The 17,800-nt window shown below is 59.2% G+C and overlaps 2 protein-coding genes across 3 annotated transcripts; one reads left to right on the top strand and one right to left on the bottom strand.

Moving 5' to 3' along the window:
* Positions 1 to 10,208: 10,208 nt before the first annotated feature.
* Positions 10,209 to 13,336, top strand: PHOSPHO1 (phosphoethanolamine/phosphocholine phosphatase). Of its 2 annotated transcripts, XR_003573877.1 has the most exons (3): positions 10,209 to 10,286; positions 11,266 to 12,197; positions 12,988 to 13,336. XR_003573877.1 is itself a non-coding variant. In XM_027907343.1 (2 exons), exons 1-2 carry the CDS (start codon positions 10,242 to 10,244, stop codon positions 12,025 to 12,027), a joined length of 807 nt encoding a protein of 268 aa, XP_027763144.1. In that variant the 5' UTR covers positions 10,209 to 10,241; the 3' UTR covers positions 12,028 to 13,336. The 2 variants fall into 2 exon arrangements, 1 of the variants encoding a protein (XP_027763144.1); XM_027907343.1 differs by having other exon boundaries at positions 11,266 to 13,336.
* A 408-nt stretch (positions 13,337 to 13,744) lies between these two features.
* On the bottom strand, positions 13,745 to 17,522 carry ABI3 (ABI family member 3). The gene is made up of 8 exons (XM_027907345.1): positions 17,402 to 17,522; positions 16,267 to 16,434; positions 15,854 to 16,030; positions 15,409 to 15,491; positions 15,212 to 15,307; positions 14,603 to 14,817; positions 14,381 to 14,497; positions 13,745 to 13,943 (listed from the first exon to the last, which is right to left on the bottom strand). Exons 1-8 carry the CDS (start codon positions 17,516 to 17,518, stop codon positions 13,783 to 13,785), a joined length of 1,134 nt encoding a protein of 377 aa, XP_027763146.1. The 5' UTR covers positions 17,519 to 17,522; the 3' UTR covers positions 13,745 to 13,782.
* Between the last annotated feature and the right edge of the window lie 278 nt (positions 17,523 to 17,800).

Genomic DNA, 17,800 nt, shown 5'->3' with positions numbered 1-17,800 from the left:
GGGATGATCCCTGAGGGTCAGGGGCACGTGTTTGGCAGATCTGGAGTGCAGGGTTGGAGCTGAGGGGCTGTTTGACAGTCCTGGAGGAGCTCAGAGCAGGGCTGGGGTGTCAGCCGTGGCTGTTGTGCCCAGGGAGCAGCTGCTGCCCGGGCAGGTTGGTGTTTCCCCCCAGCCAGGACTCAGAGGAGCTCCTGGTGCAGTCCAGGAACTGGAGACACAGCCCCAAGCACTGCACTCTAAGTCCTCTTTTCCTTCAAATTCCCCCTCTTTGTGCTGCTTTCCCCACTCAGTCCCACCCAGCCCCACAGCCAGAGACCCTCTCGGGCAGAGGTGGAGTGATAACCTGGGGGTTGTGCCTGATGGGGTCCTTTTCCAGGATAGCAGGAACGTGGAGTTCTCCCCCAGGGACCCAATCCTCTGCTGAAGAAACAGCTCCTCACTCGATGGGGGCTTTCACCATTTTCTACCACTCACGTTGGGTTTTCCATGACGTAGGAAACCTCAGGAACCGGGAAGGGCAGTTTTGGCCCAACCAACTCATTTTGGACTGAGCTGAAACCCCTCCCAGCATTTCTGAAAGAAAAAATAATAAAAAACCAATGTTTTTTAAATGTCTTCTCTATGATATTTATACCCAGCCCCTCTTCCCCTCTGGAAGAAAAGAAGCCAATTATGAGAGTGAGTTTTGAATTTCCACTGCTGATTTAAACTGTTGTGTTTCCTGTGCCTGGTCCACCCTGGGGGGGTTCTGTGCATTCCACGTCACATTTGCAACCTTCATTTCTGTTGTGCCACTATTTTATGGTCAGGCCTGTTATTAAATGATTTTTAAATGCTTAAAGAAACAAAACCAACCAACAAACAAACAAAATCTTGGTAAATCAATTGTATTCCAGTTTTGCAAAATGATTTTCTTCTCAATAAATTTACAGTATTAGGCTGCTATTCAGAATTCTAAAAGCTGGGACAGTTTTTTTGTCTGTTCTTTAGTCCATGGTCGTGATATAACTTGTGGTTTTTTCTTTTCCTTCTGAGAATGATGAACTTCCTTTCTGTGGAAGAAGATTAAATTATCCAGCCCCTCTTCCCAGTCTGGCACAGTGTGACATGATGGCAGCAGCTTCTCCTGGTGCTCTGGGACACCCATAAAGGCTGGGATTGTGCCATGTGGGCTCTCCTGAAGGACTTACTTGAGCAAGGAAAGGAAAATGGGTGTTGGAAAAGGCAGGGAATTCAAGGCTGGGATTTGCTGGGAATTTAATTCCTAAATTTGCATCATCACACACCTTCCCCAGAGCTTGGGCACCGCCAAGGAATGTGTTCAGGAATGTGCTTCCTCCTTCCTGCCCGGGGTTGACAAACCAAACGTGATGTTTGGGGTCAGCTCTGCGTGGTTTGGTAACTTCCAGCGTTGGTTCTTGTTGCTAAAATGCTGCTTTGGAGGAGAGCAAAGAGAAACCCCACCAGTTTTGGGGTTGGGTTGGATGTTTTGGGAAGAGGGTCTGAATTTCCCCCCCTGGTTTTTTCAGTCCCTAAAAATCGTCCTGCAAGGCAAAGTTTGACTGAATTTTTAACATGGAATTTTAAACATTGAATTTTAAAGGAGGGGAATTGAACAGGAATGAACAGCCACTCAGGAGTTCAGCATTCCAAGATGAGCAGCTTTTCCAGAGCGTTTTGTCCCGCCAGTCCTTCGTAAGGACATCAGGTTGTGGCTGAAGGTGTGGGGATTGTCACACCAGGATTATTGACCCTCCTCTCAGGTACTTCTTAGATGCCCAAATTCACCTCTGGCCCCATCAAACCTCCTGCTCCCACCTCGTATTCCCAACCAAATCCTTAACTGGGATCCTTAAAGCTGAATTTGGACTAAATTCTGGTTTTTCCTTCCCTAAAAGTCATCCCACAGACTAAGGCCGAGTTCCTTGAACCCGAGCAGCAGTAACACGATTCCTTTGATGATTTTGGTCTTGTTTGGGCACCCAGTAGGAATTTCCAAGGATCCCAACCCTGCTCAGTGGAGGATCTCTCCGAGAATCCACATCTCACTTCTCCTGAACTGAGTGTCCAGTTTTCCACAGGATCAGTGGAGCCTTTTGAGCTGATTTTTCACCAGTTACGGACTCTCGGTGTGAAGGTTAGTGGGGAATTGGCCCTTCCCTTTCCTGAACACTGGGATTGATGGATTTTCCTGAACTAAGGCACTTTTTTGGGGATAAGAGGCGTTGAGGGCCCCATGGACAGGTAGAGGAACAGGAATAAGTCCTGTCAGTCAAATGTGGGCAGCAGGGAAGGTTCTGAACCCGGGTTTTGCTCCACTGAAAACTCAGTGTAACCTGTTCCTTTTCCCACAGGAAAAATGGCCTTGTTTGTTAAAAGAAGGGGGAAGGGTGGGTGATGGGGGGAGCTCAGATTTTCCCACTTTCTGTTTTTTTTTTAATTCATTTCTCCTGAGAGCTGGTACAGCCAGAAATCCAAGGAATTAACAGAGGGACACCCCGAGCAGCCAAAGTGGTGACAACCCCCAGTGACACCGACCTGGAAAACCGGTGAGGAGCTGAAATTGCTGCTTTTGTGGGACCTTCTGCTTGTCTGGCCTGAACAAAAGTGTGTTTTGCTTCTGTTTCCAGCCTCGGTGTTGCAATTTTATCTGCAGATTGTCTGGGAAGAGCAGTCCAGGGGCAGCTGCGGGTGGGAGGTCACTTTGTCCTCCTCAGTTGTCCTGCAGGTTCCAGGGGAAGTTGGGAGTTAAAAGCTCTGGGATGTGCCGTGTTTGTGCCTTGCAGAACAATCCCAGGGCTGGGCACTGGCACAGCTCAGGGCTTGCAAAACCAAAGGCTGAGACAACAGATTGCAAAACCCTTCCCAAGTTTTGGCTTTTCAGAAGGAAAAGCTCAATTCAAAGGAGCCTTTTCCCCAAGCGACCCCAAGCAGGGCCATGAATTGAAGTGTTTGTGGACTTTCCCTATAAAAAAACAACAGTGGAATGTTTTCATCTCCCTTTCTAAACCTCTCCTGCAGCCTGGGAGAATTATTTAATGCCTTAATTACCAGGTAAACAGCTGGGATAGAACAGGAAATTCATCAGAAGAGGGCTGTTGTGAAGGAGAACTCGCTATTTAAAGGTTGTCCAGTGGTGGTTCCTTGAGCTGCCCTGTGATTAAATTCAGTGTATTATGGTCAGATGAGTAAATATCCGTGTTCTGCAGACGTGGAGCTGAGAGCCCTGCCTGGAATTGTGGAAGGGAGCCCCGGGTTATTCCTGATCCAGGATCATCAGTTCTCTTTTCACTTCTTTTCACATTTTCTGCCCAATTTCCTCCCTGAGGTTTTTCCATCAGTGGATGGCAAATATTCCAGTAAAGGAGATAAGGATCAGGCACCTCTTTGTGGTTCACCTGAAGCTACAAAAAGCAGGGAATGCCACAAATATCACTTGGGAAATCTTCCCTCCTGTCCCGGTGCGTTCCCAGCAGTTTCGGCCGCGCAGGGAACAGCGTGCACAGAGTTTCCCTGGAGATACCCTGGAATATTGAGACATAAAATTAGTTCAGCCTGCAAAAGGACTCCTTCCCAAGGCAGCCCAGGCAGGGAGGGATCAGATATCTCCTAAGCCTTGGGTGTCATTAATAGTCCAAAGGTCTCCCAACACTCCCAACCTGGATCTTGTGTAACTCCAGGATTCCTCAGGTGAGGTTCCTGTGCCAGCCTTTCCTGCAGCACCTGCAGGGAGGAAAACGCACCCCTGTCAGCACAGAGAGGCTGGATTGGGGATTTGGGGTTAGCTGCACTGTGACCCCATTCCCAGGGGCCAGGGGAGAGAAGATCCTGAGCCTTGGGACGGGGGAGTGCCAGGGAAGGGTGTTGGTGGTGTCCAAGTGCCCCTTCCAGCCACAGATTCTTGCTGGGAAACGATTCCCCAGGGAAACCTGGGAGCGTGGCAGGACACACCAGGGGACCCTGATGTGCCTCTGGCTTTTAGGAATCAAATATTTAGGAATCTAAGAGTTGCTAATCCAGAGGAAAATTCCCCCTTGGCCCGAAATGTTGTCTCGTGCTCTGTGAAAACTGAAGCTCTTTGTTACTCCCGGAAAACAACGGGATTTCAGGATGCTCGTGGATTTTAATTTACTCACTTGAAGCCCTTTTTTTTTTTTTTTTTTTCATCCATTCCATAATCCATCCACTGCTTCTGTTCAGAAAAAAAAAAAAATACGCAGGAATACTATCAGATTGTCCCAGCAGATAAACCCAGTGGTTTAAATTAATTCCAGCTGATGTAACCTGTGATCTGTGGCTGTCACAGCTCCTGGCTTTTCCCATCCTGCGGAGAAATCCTTCCCCAGGGGCTGCAACTTAAGCCGTGGCCTTTCTGCCAGAGCTGCAGGAGATTTTGGGGAGGCTGAGCCAGGAGGTGGCAGTGGAGCTCATCCTGTTGGGAGGGGATGAGAAAACATTTCCAGTGTGCGGCTTGTTCCTAATTAATCCTGCTAATTACAGCCCCCTGGGATGGTTTGGGTGGGAAGGGACCTTAAAGCCCTTCCAGTGCCACCCCCAGGGGCATCTCCCACTGTCCCAGGTTGTTCCAGCCTGGCCTTGGACACTCCCAGGGATGGGGCAGCCACAGCTCCTCTGGGAAATCCATCCCAGCCCCTCCCCACCCTCAGAGGGAAGAATTTCTTCCCAATCCCTCAGATTTGCACGTTGTTTAAGTTGTATTTCCCCCAGTGCTGCAGTTGTGTCTCTTCCTTTGGCTCCTGCTCGCTGAGGGCTGAGCTCGTTCCTGGGTGGCTCAGGGACACGGGACAGACCCCCAGGAGTTTGTTCTGAGTCGTTTCCCAAATTTCTCAGCAGCTCGAGGCTGCAGTGAGAGGTTTGTCACCTGCCAGTGCGTGCTGGTGGCACTTCTGGGGGGTGGCACAGCAGGAGGAGGATTTCCAGGCAGCCAGAGATTGGATTTATTCTGTGGGGAGGGAGAGAATTTCCAGCTGAAGGAGGGAAACAAAAGGGCTGCAGCTCCTGAGAGCAGCACCTTGCTGGGAGAGCAGGGGGTGCAGCTCAGCTGGAGGGGGTGCAGATGGGCTGGGAGTTCAAAATTAAGATTAAAATCCATCCTGTTGCCTGTTTCCCGATTTCTCCGTGTTCATTGTAGGGCAGGGAGTGACAGGACAAGGGGGAATGGCCTCTCACTGCCAGAGGCCTGGGATAGATGGGAAAACGGGGAGAAATTGAGGTTTACCCAAGAACTCCCCCAAAATATGTCTGCCTGACACAGGCTGAGCTCCTGGGGGCTGCTGAGCTGGTGTTGTCCAACCCTCGGGATTCTTGGGGATGGAAAAGAACCGAGGGAGGGACAGGCAGAGGCAGCGACGTGGCCCTGGGGCTGCTCTGGGCTGATGCAATTCCCCTCCTTGGTGAAAAACCAGGACAAACTTGGACAGAAACATGGAGCACGAGGATGTTCCACCCATTGTGGGGAATCCATGCGAATCCATGTGTTGGGAAGAGGTTGCCCTGGCTATTCAGGGGCTGCCAGGACTGTCAGCCCAGGGCACTGTCCTCGCCTGCTCCCCGGGGTTTTCCAGCAGTGGAAAATCACTGGGATACAGATCCCCCCCTGCCAAAGTCCTCCGGCTGGGATGTTTCTGGAATGATCTTTGCCCCTCTGCCTCGCAGTGGGAAGGAGGCAGAATTTGCCCTTTGGAGTCCTCTGCTTGTCCCCAAGGCCAGAGGGGGGGAAATGCCAGAGGAGGGACAGCAAAGCCCGGGCTGTGCCAAGGAAACAGGGTGTGCCCTGCAGCCAAGAGCCCAAACGTCTCAGCCTGAAGAACTGATAAAATATATCCAGTATTTCCCTGGTCCTGAGGTGTTTCCAGGTGGCTCCGGGTGCTCTCAGCAGGGACAGGTCAGTTTTTTGACTCTGGGGAAGAAGGGCTGCAGAGGAAGGTCTCAGAAATACCCCGAGCTCTGCTCTGGGACAGAACTGTGCCAAAATAAGGACAATTTGGAGCTTTAGAGCACCAGGACAACGTGGCATTCCCGGGGCAGCCGCCCTGGCCCAGCCCAGCACAAACTGTGGGTTTTGCAGAGCTTTTGAGCTCTGTTTGTGCCATTTCCCTCTTGGACACTTTAATTAAAGAGCAGGACGAGACGCAGCCTCTGCTGGGCTCCCGATGTGCTCCTGGGGCCGAGCCGCTCCCTCTGGACAAGCTGCCCTTGTATTTTTATCACCGGCGCCTCCAGGGCTCCTGCAAAGCCAGAGATACCGCGGGGGCCGCGCCCTGGAGCCCGGGCGGGTATTTTGGGGTGCGGGCACAGCCCTGGCAGGGTCACCCTGCAATTGGGGCCGCGGGGCTGCGCCAGCTCCCAAAATTAACCCGGGAACCCGGGAATTAGCCGGGAGACCGCCTTCCCCCCGGGCCGGGGTGGGCACGGTGGCCCCGCAGTGCGGGAGGTCCCGACCCCCCCATCCCCGGGTGTATTTTGGGGCCAATTCATACGTTTTCCTCAGCCGGTGCCTTCCTGAGCATTGCGGGTTGTTTGGGGGCAGAATCCCCCCCGAACGGCTCAATCCCAGCACAGCCCAGGGGGTCATTACCGAGGGGCGTGGGAGGGAAAGGGGGATTTGTTGGTTTTTTTCCCGATTTGGCAACTTCGGGGCTCGGAAGGGGCGGGCGGGCGGCGGGACCTGCGCGGCGCCTCCTCCCCCCTCCCCTCGGGAAAGGGGCGCGGCCAGAGCGGGCCCCGCCCCTCCGCTGCGCGCAGGCGGCATCGCCATTGGCTGCGCGGGCGGTGACGTCAGCGCACTGCGGCGGCTCCGCGCGGCCCCGGTGGCGTCGCCTTAAAGGGGCCGCGCTCGCGGCGGCCGCGGAACCGGCCCCGCCACCGGCTCGGACACGGCTCGGGCTCCGGCACCGGCGGCGCCCCCGGCACGGCCCCGCCCGGTAAGGACGCGCCAGGCGCCGCTGCAGGGACTGCCGGCACCGCGGGGTGCGGAGCCGCTGGGACCCCGCGGGGAGCGGGGCGGGTGGTGCCGGTACCGGGGGTTCTGATCGGCCACGGCCGGAGCCGGTACCGGGGATACCGATCCCGTGGGACCCTGCGGGGACCGGGGCGGCTTCTGCCGGGACCGGGGATGCCAATCCCGTCGGATCCTGCCAGGACCGGGAGATGCTGGTCCTGTAGGACCCTGCGGGTACCGGGCAGGACGCTGCCGGTACCGGAGGGTCTCCGCCTGGCAGGACCCTGCTGATAGCGGCGCGGACGGTGCCGGTACCGGAGGGTCTCCGCCTGGCAGGACCCTGCTGATAGCGGCGCGGACGGTGCCGGTACCGGGGATGCCGATCCCGTAGGATCCTGCAGGTACCGGGGCGGGTGGTGGCGGTACCGGGGGGTCCCCACCGGGATGGACCCCGGGAGGTGCCAACCGTGCCGGAACCCTCCGGGCATGAGTCAGCCCCGCTGCGGTCCCGGGATGGTTCTGTGCCGGTACCGGCAGCGGATCCACCGCTCCGGATCCAGCTCTGGATGCGGGACCCTCGTCGGGATCCCCCAAAGCGCTCCCGGCACGTTTTGGGGCCAAACCCCCCGGTTTGGGGTGGGTTTTCTCGGTGGCCCCGGTGCCGCAGCGGAGCCCTCGGGCTGCGGGAACTCCGCCGGGAAAACAAACAGCAGGGAAAAGCTGGAGTAGCCCCGTGACCCGAGGCAACCGCGGCAGGGCGCGGAGGGGCTTCCCATTCCCCTTGCTGGGAATTTGGGAGGCTACGGAGCTCGAGGAGGGGCGAGGTGACCCCTCGGGGCGGGCTGGGATCCCCCCTTCGAGCTCTCCTTTCCCGGGATTTCTTCTTCATTTCCTCATTTGCATCTCCTTGCAGATGCCCAGGGGGTGGGAGCGGGTCCGTTTTTTTCCAGGAGTGCTGGAATCGTGTCCCGATCCCCATGGAGTGCCCGGTGGTGCCGGAGAGGGAGGATTTTCCCCTCCTTGGGGCAGCAGGACTCTGCCCTCCTGCTTTGCCAGGAATTCTGCCCTGGAGCTGGAGTTTGCTCAAGGGCAGGGGGTGGGTTTGGGTTAAAAGTGAAAAACCCAAACACGTTTCACACACCAAACCCATCCAATGGTTGGGGTAAAACTGAGGTTAAAAATGTTTAAAACAGGCGAGAGCTGAGTGTGCTGGGGGAAAAAACTGCCCTTCCCACCGGGAAGTTCCCCTTGTGGCCCTCGATTTCCAGGCTCCAAATTTGGGTGCTGATCCCCATCCAGGCTCACTTGGGTGCCACGGGGGCTCCTTTGTGTCCCGTGCTGATCTCAGGGCAGGATTGAGCCCGCTGGTGCCGAGCTCTGGGAATGCTGAGGGCAGGGATAAGGAGGGCAGGGAGCGGTGCTGGCTTCAGCCTTTCCTCCCTCGGCCTCCTCAGGGCACAGGGAGCCCAGGGGTGGCTGGAGGGGAAGAAAACACCAAGATTTTGGGGAGAAACCACCCAGGAAAGCTCAGAGTTTTCCCAGGAATATTTTGACCCCCATCCCAAGTTCACTTTGTTTCACCCTTTATGCCTGACGAGATCCATGAGCAAATTCCCGAGGTATTTTCTGTCCCAGTGCTCAGGCTGGGCATTATTAGGGAATGTGGATGCTTTGCTTTGCTTTTCCTTGGGAGGGAGCCTCTTTTTTTGTGGAAAGTGGATGGACACGCTCCCTTCCCTGCTGGATTTGCTGGGATCCTGCAGGGATTTCACCTCTCGCTGCCCCACACGGGTCCATCCCCCCCCAGGGATGTGTCCGTGGGCACCACCAGCTCCTGCCTGGATTTAACGGGGTGATTTGGGGCTGGGACACTTCCTAGATCTTTTTTCCCATCCCTCCCCTCCTGGGGGAGCAGGACCAGGGCTGGAGGAGGGAACAGCTCGGCCTCTCCTCAGCTCTGCCTCTGCACTGTGGAGCTGTTCCTACTCTGGGATCTCCCGTTTCTGTATCCCAAGGGGAAAACAGCGCTTGGGGTGGATTTTGCTGGATGTGCCCAGGGACACCGGGACAGGGAGGCTCAGACAGCAGCAGGTTTTGTTTTCCAGCACTTTGGAGCAGCTGGATTTATCCCAGGTGCCAGGGAGAGCCGAGTGCTGCCAGGGAGGTGGGAAGAGCTGCAGGGAGCTCTGCTGAGGGGGAGAACGGGAGATCCAGGTGGATGGTGTTGCTCCTTCATTGCCCAGCCATTCCAGGGCTCTCTCCCTGTGCACCACAAAGCCTCTGCCTTAGGGCTTAGCCCCAAACTATTTTCTCACTGCTGGCAGCTCTTTAGAACACAGGGACTAAAATTACAATTCCTCTTTCATGTTTAATCCCCTTTTTTTTTTTTTTCCCTTTCTGTCTTGGTTTGGACCTGAAAACCACAGTGGCTGCTCCCACTCCCAGCCTGCCTCTGGCATTATTTGGCCTGTGGATAAACCTGAAGTTTTGATGGGTGTTCCTGCAAAGAAACAGCCAGTGTTTGGTTCAAGGTGCCACCAAAAAAAAAAATAAATGTGGCTTTCTCAAGATTCCAAGGCAAGGTTTCATTTTTGGGCACCAGCACTGAGGTGCAGCCGTGGTTTATTATTTCAGCAGAGTCATGAATCGTGTTTGTGCCCAAAATAGTTGGATGCTGGGCTTCAATCCAGCCAAATCCCCCACAAATCACCTTCAGCTGCAAAACTCTTCCGTTGTCGTGCTGATGACAAATCAGTGGAATCCTCCCTGCCCCAGCTCAGCCAAGCTGCTGGTGCCCACTTAGAACAACCCAGTGGGTTATTCCCAAATTTCCAGCCGGGCTTTGGCTGATTTTTTGGAGGTTTCCCACCGCTTTGGACCACAAGAGGTCGGCAGAATTCCGGGGATGGGAGCCGGGCTGTGCCTTGGAACATCCCTTCCAGGGTAATTGCTCCGTCAAAAGGAACACCCCAAACTAATTACACTGGAAGGGAATCAGGGTAATTTGGGAGCAGGGCACGCATTGCCAGGGGTTTCTCGCTGCTCCACTGGCTGCCTTCACGTGCGCCCGGCGGGAATTAAGAGGGATCAGGGGCATTAAAGAGGCTCTGGCTGCTCCCCAGAGACTCCCTTAATTCCTGCCTGGTACAAAAGGTGCCGAGCTCGGGAGTTCACAGCGGGACACGAGCCCGGCCGAGGGGGGGGATGAAGGTGGGAGAGCCCCCGGTGTTAACCAGGTTTTTGTGTTTGCAGCCCCTCGGCCCCCCGGGATGGTCCCACCATGAGAAGGTGCTGCCAGGGCGTGGGGCTGCCATGCCTGTTTAAGGTCAGTCACTGGCACCTGCCTGGTCCCTCCTTTTCTCAGGGAGAGCAGGAATCGGGTCCCCATCCTGCAAACCCCACCCTGGAGCAGCCAGGGGAGGGGGGGATTGGGGAGGCCGGGCTGGGGCACCAGCTCTGCCCCGTGTGGGTAGAGGGGGTTAATTTTGGGTTTAGAGCAGGGCAGGAGGCAACTCTGAGTTCATGGAATATCCTGAGTTGGGAGGGACACACCAGGATCATCCAGTCCAGCCCCTGACCCTGCACAGACACCCCAACAGTCCCACCCTGTCCCTCAGCTCTGGCAGCCTTGGGGCTGTGCCCACTGCCCTGGGGAGCCTGGTCAGTGCCAACCACCCTCTGGGGGAAGAACCTTTCCCAAAATCCAGCCCAAGCCTCCCCTGGCACAGCTCCAGCCTCTCCCTGGCTCCTGTCACTGATCTTCTCCCCGGGATGGCTGCAGAGCCCAACCCAGGGGGGAATCTACGATGGGTGACGGAGCAAAAACCAACCTGCAGAATGCTGGGAAGAGCCAGACTCCTCCTGGCAGTCTGCAGGGACACAAATCCCTGTCCCAGGGGTGAGACAGGAGCAGGCTGGGGAGTAACCCCACAAGGCCGAGGTGTGCTGGGTCAGTGGCTGGACTCGACCATCTCAGACACCTTTTCCAACCCAAATAATTCCCTGATCCAGTGAAACACCCCAAGGTTCCTGGGTTAATGGTCAGTGATCTCAGAGACTTTTTCCAGCCCTATTAGATCCCTGATCTAATGAGACACCCCAGGGGCGCCATCCCCACGTCCTGGTAGGGATCTGTGTGCGGCACAGTGACCTCCTTGACTGCAGGAACAAGGGGATTATCGGTGACAGAATGATCCCTTCAGGGGCAGGATAAACCCCTTAGGGATGTCAGCGGGGATGTCAGCGGGATTAACCCCCGGGGCAGCGCAGGGGCACCGACGCTCTGGGTGTTGTGCTCCTTGCAGGGCGTGGGCATGGCCACCCCCCGGCCCCCCCGGTACCTGCTGGTGTTCGACTTCGACGAGACCATCGTGGCGGAGAACAGCGATGACTCGGTGGTGCGGGCGGCGCCGGGGCAGGCGCTGCCGGAGCCGCTGCGGCAGAGCCAGCGCCAGGGCTCCTACAACGAGTACATGCAGCGCGTCCTGGCCTTCCTGGGTGAGCAGGGCGTGCGCGCCGCCGACTTCAGGGCCGTCTACGAGAACATCCCGCTGAGCCCGGGCATGCCCGAGCTCTTCCAGTTCCTCTCCAAGAACCGCGAGCTCTTCGAGCTCATCCTCATCTCCGACGCCAACATGTTCGGCATCGAGGCCAAGCTGCGGGCGGCCGGCGTCCACTCGCTCTTCCGCAAGATCTTCAGCAACCCGTCCAGCTTCGACAAGAGGGGCTACCTCACCCTGGGGCCCTACCACAGCCACAAGTGCCTTGACTGCCCGGCCAACATGTGCAAGAGGAAAATCCTGACGGAATACCTGGCGGAGAGGGCGCAGGAGGAGGTGGAGTTCGAGCGGGTCTTCTACGTGGGAGATGGCGCCAACGATTTCTGCCCTTCCGTGGCCTTGACTTCGGCCGACGTGGCTTTCCCACGGAAGGGCTTCCCCATGCACAGGATGGCCCAGGAGATGGAGAAGAAGCAGCCCGGGGCCTTCCAGGCCACCGTTGTCCCCTGGGAATCGGCCACGGAGGTCGCCCGGTACCTCCAGGAGCTCCTCAAGAGGAAATGTTGAGGGAGGCTCCAGAGGGTCCTGCAAGTGGCCGGGAAAAAGAGAAGCCTGGGGTGGTCACATCCTGTGCCCCTGCCTGTCCCCGCTCCCGGGGTGTTTTCCTGCCTTCCCGAGCTCCTTCCTCCCTGGTGAATAAAGCACTTTCTCCAGGTCCCTGTCCCTCCCCTGCCACGGTGAGATGGAGCCGTCCCTGCAGCTCGGACTCCTGGGCCCCCCGGGCCCTTTGCCAACGTTATTGGGGATTGGCTGGGGTTGTGTTGCTTTTCTTCTTTTCCCTTTTGACTTCACGAGGGAATTCCTAAAAATCCAGAAGGCAGTTCCCTGCAGGCTGGGAACATCCTTCCTCCTGCCATCCTCCCAGTCACATGAGGAGCTGCCTGCTCGTGCTCAAGGGCTCCTTCCCTCTTTGTGAGCCCACTGGGAATTTCATCCAGGAAATTCATGCTCCCTGGCTCCTCCACATCCCACCCAGGCAGGGCAGCTCCAGGCCCAGCTGCTGAGCCTTGTGATGGGGTTAATTGTCCCTTGGGACTTTATTCTCTGAGAAAAACACATCATGAGAATCAGGAAAGCTTTTGGAAAGGTGGCAGCTTTGGAATAAACCTCCCCAGCCCATCCCTTCTCCTTCCCCAGGGGAGGAGGACCTGTCCTTGCCTTCCACTTCCATCCTCTGCTCCTGCTCCCAGGGGAAAGTGTCCCTGTGTCCTTGACAGGTTCCTCCTTGCCCTGAGCCATTTCCAGTCGTGTCCTTGTGCTTGCTGGATCGTGTGACCCTCCCTTTCCCCCCAGGGAGGGGAAAATTCCCCTCCTGACCTGGTGGAGGGGTGCCAGATCTCCCCAGGGGAGGTTTTGTGGTGCTGTGGCACTTCTGGCACCAGGTCCTCAGAGGCCAAACCCCCCCCTCTCCCTGTGTCCCCCCACCCCACTGCAGTATTAATTACCCCTTCTAATTGCACTCTGCAGGGGGGACCTCCAGGATCCGCTGCTCTCCGGTGTTGGCTTCTCCTGGATTTATCCACAGCCTTACCGGCCCCCGAGGGTGGCTCGTGACTCCTCCAAACCCTGGGACCCCTGACAGCAAACCCCAGCAGTAAGGAAATAACCAAAGCAGCCCTGAATTGTTCCTCCTCTTATTTCACCCCCTCCTCTCTGTTCTTCCTCCTCCGGACCCCGTTCGACTGTGTGGAACCGAAAGCCATGGAATTTAAGATACATATGTATGTATATAGATAGATATCTCTATATTGCAGAGACACAAAGTTGGTTGTATCCAGGACATAAACCTGGGCGTGAAACAGCTCTGAGTTGCACCAAAACGTTGTTTCTCTTCCTTGGGCTGGTGAAGTTGGGGAGTGGGAATGCAAGCAGGGAATCCCTCTGGACTGGGGTCTGGATCGGGGTCTGGGTCATCCCTGCTGTGGCTCAAGCCCAGGGGGACAGCAGGCAGGTTTCCAGCTCTCCTCATCCTTGGGGATGTTCAGTCTCCTGTTCCCGGGATTTCATCCTGTGCTGTTCCCAGGGGTCGGGAGCACCCCCAGGATCAGCCCTGGGACGTGCTGTGTCCCCACGTCAGAGAGCTCAGCGTGCTGGTGCTCAGCGTTCCCGGGGAGGGAGTGGGAGAGGGGGCTGCGGTCCTGCCAGGGTGCCAGCAGTGCCACCCGCTCTGCTCCCGTGCCAGTTCCCAGCGCTGCAGAGCCAGAATTCCAGGCCAGAGCGGGATGTGGCTGATCCTGGGAGGGGGCGGCCTGGCCTGGGGGCTCAGCAGGGCTCCACGTAATTCCCGGGGAAGAATCCCGCCTCCTGCCCCATAACACCCTCGCACCAGCCGTCCGAGTAGCGCCGCGTGACGAAGAGGAGGGCACCGGGCTGGAAGGAGAGCTCGTTGTCCTTCTGGCGCGTGTAGGGGTACAGGGCCACCACTGCGGGGGAAGAGAGGGACATGGGGCCTGGCAGTGCCACCACTGCGGGGGAAGAGAGGGATGTGGGGCCTGGCAGTGCCACCACTGCAGGGAAAGAGAGGGACGTGGGGCCTGGCAGTGCCACCACTGCGGGGGAAGAGAGGGACGTGGGGCCTGGCAGTGCCACCACTGCAGGGAAAGAGAGGGACGTGGGGCCTGGCAGTGCCACCACTGCGGGGGAAGAGAGGGACGTGGGGCCTGGCAGTGCCACCACTGCGGGGGAAGAGGGGGACGTGGGGCCTGGCAGTGCCACCGCAGGGGACGGGGAGCGGCGGGGACGGGCGGGATGGGGGACACGAGCGGCATCGCAGCGTGGGGCAGAGCTGGGCCCTCAGTGCTGCGCCTGCGGGTGAGGGCTCAGCCAAAATCCATCCAGGGGATGTGGGGATCCACCGCACCTTTCTCCAGGTAGTTCTCTGGCACCCAGGAAGGCTCCTCTGAGGCAGGGGGTGGCGGTGGCGGGGCCAAGTCCTCAAAGTCGGGCAGAGCTGATGGTGGCTCCAGGTCAGCGGGGGCTGCAAAACCCCCCAGACGGGCGAGGGATGAAGGGCTCGGGGGGGCAGGGGTCACACGCAGCCCCCCGTGTCCCCCCGAAGCCCCCTGGAGCACCGAGCACTCACCTGGGGGCGGCAGGTCCGGTGGGGGCACGGCCAAGTCCTCTGGGGGGGGCGGTGGGAGCAGAGCCCCGGGGAGAGGGGGCGGCGGGGGGATGGCAGCGGCAGGGGGTGGGGGTGGCCCTGGCAGGGATGGCCCCGGAGCGGGGGGTCCCGGCAGGGAGGGCAGCGGCGGCGGGGCCGGGATTCCTTCACCAGGAGCTGCTGGGGCTCCGCTGGAGCTGGGGATGGAGGAACAGCCGTGCCAGGGTTGGGGGCTGGCCCTGCCCCCCACTCTGAGCACAGACACTTCGCCCGATGCCAGGGCAAGGCGCCCCTGGGCACCGTGTGGCAGGGGATCCTGCATCTGTGTGCAAACCCTCTCCCCACCCACCCTGTGCCTCATTTTCCCCAGCAGGGACCCTCTCCAGGACAGGATATTTCCTCTCCAGGACAGGATATTTCTGCTCCAGGGACAAAGCCCTGCCAGGAGGACCAAATCTCCCAAAGGCCCTGATCTTTCACTTGGTGGTAGAACCTCCCCCCAGCACCAGCAGCAGCCGCAGCGTGGCAGGGGCTTGTCCTGGGCCTCTCCCGAGCTCCCAGATCTTCCCAGACATTCCTGAGCGCCAGTACCTGAGGGATGCCAGGGAGGAGGTGGAGGAGGCTGCGGAGAGCTTGCCCTCGGGCACCACGGGCGGCTGGATGGGCTCAGGGACGCGGGCGCTTCTCCTGCGGGCAGAGTGTCCAGCTGGCAGCTCGGCACGGGGGCCACACCACTCGGGTGACACGGAAAGGCCGTGCCCACCCCCCAATCCCACAGCCATCCTCACCCCAGGGTGCCCACGGCCTGCGCCGACGACTTGGTGCCCTTCCGAGCCAGGGTGCCGGTGCGGGACAGCTGCGTGCTGTGGTCCTGCGGGCGGGGGCACGGGGAGATGTGACGGGTGACATCGGCACCCCCGAGTCCCTGCTGGCCCCCCCAGCCCCTCCCAGCCCCCCGTGGGAGCGGCCCCGCGGAAGAAGCCGGCACTGTGGGGGCGGCCACGCGGCACCAGCCACCGTGGGAACCGCGGGCCCGGTGTCACCACTTCCCTTGTGTCTGAGGGGCCTCTGAACCCCCTCCCGTGGGTGCCTTCCGGGGCCGGGAAAGGGACTATGGGGGTGAAACCTCCCCTCTGGATGTCTGATGAGCCCACCCGTGCCCCCGTCAGTGCATCAGGGCCCCCCACCCGAGCCCCCCCAGCCCCGTGGGACCCCCTCCTGCCCCAGGCTCACCTTTATGCCGTGGCCAATGTCATCCAGGACGCTGAAGTTGAGGGGTTTCCTGTAGTAGGGCTCCAGGCTGGGGGGGTTGGGGGGAGCCACAATCTTCTGGTAGGGCGGGAACCTCTTGGTGACGGTCAACGAGCCGATCTCCCGGCGGGACACCTTCTCCTTGTGGATGTCCACCCTCTGTGGAGGTGACGCTGTGCCCATCGTCCCAGCCTGGCCTCTCCCCACCTCCTGCTGCCCCCTCCGAGTCCCACCGCCCTCCCCAGCCCCGTGGCCCTGCCTGGAATGGAGGGGATGCACTGGAGGATGGGGATTGGGCCCAAGCCTGCAGGGACCGCGGGTCTTCAACCCCTCGGAGCTGCCCGGACCCCCTTTCCTGGAGCCCACCCCAAACCCCTCGCGGGGGACGGTCCCACCTGTGCCACACAGGTGACATCGGCCTCCACCTGGCGCAGCTGGGCCGCCTGCAGGTCCAGCAGCCTCAGGAAGGCGGTGGCCAGGCTGCTGACCTGGTAGGTGACACTGGCCAGGGACTGGGTGCTCAGAGCCATCGTCTCCTCCAGCGCCTTCCGCTTGTCGCTGGCCTGGTGGGGGAAACCCAGCCTGGAGCTCACCCCACACGGCACTGCCACCCTCCACGCTGCAGTCACACGGCAGCACAGATGCCTCTTCTGCTTTCCAAATGCATCAAACTTCCTCTGGCTCCACTGGCCAGACACAGCGACACCCGGCAGGGGGGTGGATCCTGGTACCAGGGATCCACCGGGAATCCTCCCCGGGATGCTGATGCTTTTGGCAGGTGCTGGAGTGGAGTGCCCGGCTCAGCCTCCTGCCACCCTTGGGACAGCTGGCCATGCCACCATGTCCCACCCGTGGGACACCTGGCCAGGCCAGCAGCTGTGCCAGGGACGGTGTCTCAGTTCTCTAAACAGCTCCTCACATTTCCCCTTCAGTTCTGCTCCAGTGGCTCCAGCCCCCTGGGAGCAGCACTGGGGTCTGGCTCGAGCCAGCAGGGCCACAGACAGGTTTGGCAAAGATCCCTCCAGCAGAGACACCCCTCCCTCCCACAGCAAATAGGGCCAGAACGAGCCTTTTTATCCCTGTTTCACCCCAAAAGCTCCTGTCCCCCTTCCCTCAGTGGGGGCCAGGCAGGGGGGAGGAGGATGGCAGCAGAGCTTCAGCTTCACTCTCTCTGCACGTGCAGGCACCCAGCTCTGCCCCACAGGAGACACCTCGGAAACCCTGGGGACAGCCCAGGACAGCCTGGTGTCCCTGGTCCTCTCCCTTCATCCCAAACCCACCACGAGGGCAGCTGCGGAGCAAGAGGGGAAACTGAGGCAGGAGGAAGATGAGCCAGAGGTGGGAGATGCTCAGGTGGAAGCCTGAACTAGTGAGTGAGGGCTCCCAGCTCTGAGGGCAAAGCGCTCCCCACCAGCCACCCCTCCAGGAGCACCATCCCACCATCCCGGGGCTCCGCGTGGTCTCAGCATCCCAAGCCCACGGCTGGCCGGGGTTGTCCCGCTCGGTCCCCGCCCGTGGCGGTGCCCCCACCTGCAGGTAGTTGCTCTCGCAGTACTCGGCGACCCTGTGCAGGTTGGCGTGCTGCTCCCGCAGGCCCTGGCGGCCCGCGGGGATGTCTCGCTGCCGCAGCCGCTCCAGCTCCGACATGCTGCCGGGCTCTGCTCGCACTTCCTCCGCGGCCGCCCCGCCGCTGCTTCGCAGGCTCCTGCCGGTGCTGACGCAGGGCCCGCGGGCGCCGCGGTGTCCCCGTCCCCTCGAGGGACACCCCGCGGCCCCGGCAAGGAAAAGTGGGAAGGAAGCCGGCGTGGCTCCGGCCCCACGAGGGACGCGTGTGAGGGGCTGCCCTGCCCGGGGCAGGGGATGGGAGCGGTGAAGGATGTGAGTCACGGGGGAAACGGCGGGGCAGGGTGGGGGGAAGTGACCCAAAAT

This window comes from Empidonax traillii, unplaced genomic scaffold (genome assembly GCF_003031625.1).
Source record: "Empidonax traillii isolate 1590-97213 ecotype Southwest subspecies unplaced genomic scaffold, ASM303162v1 scaffold1442:size118219, whole genome shotgun sequence".
Taxonomy (NCBI): domain Eukaryota; kingdom Metazoa; phylum Chordata; class Aves; order Passeriformes; family Tyrannidae; genus Empidonax; species Empidonax traillii.
Note: the sequence above shows the minus strand (reverse complement) of the source record. Positions and strands in the feature narration are given on the sequence as shown.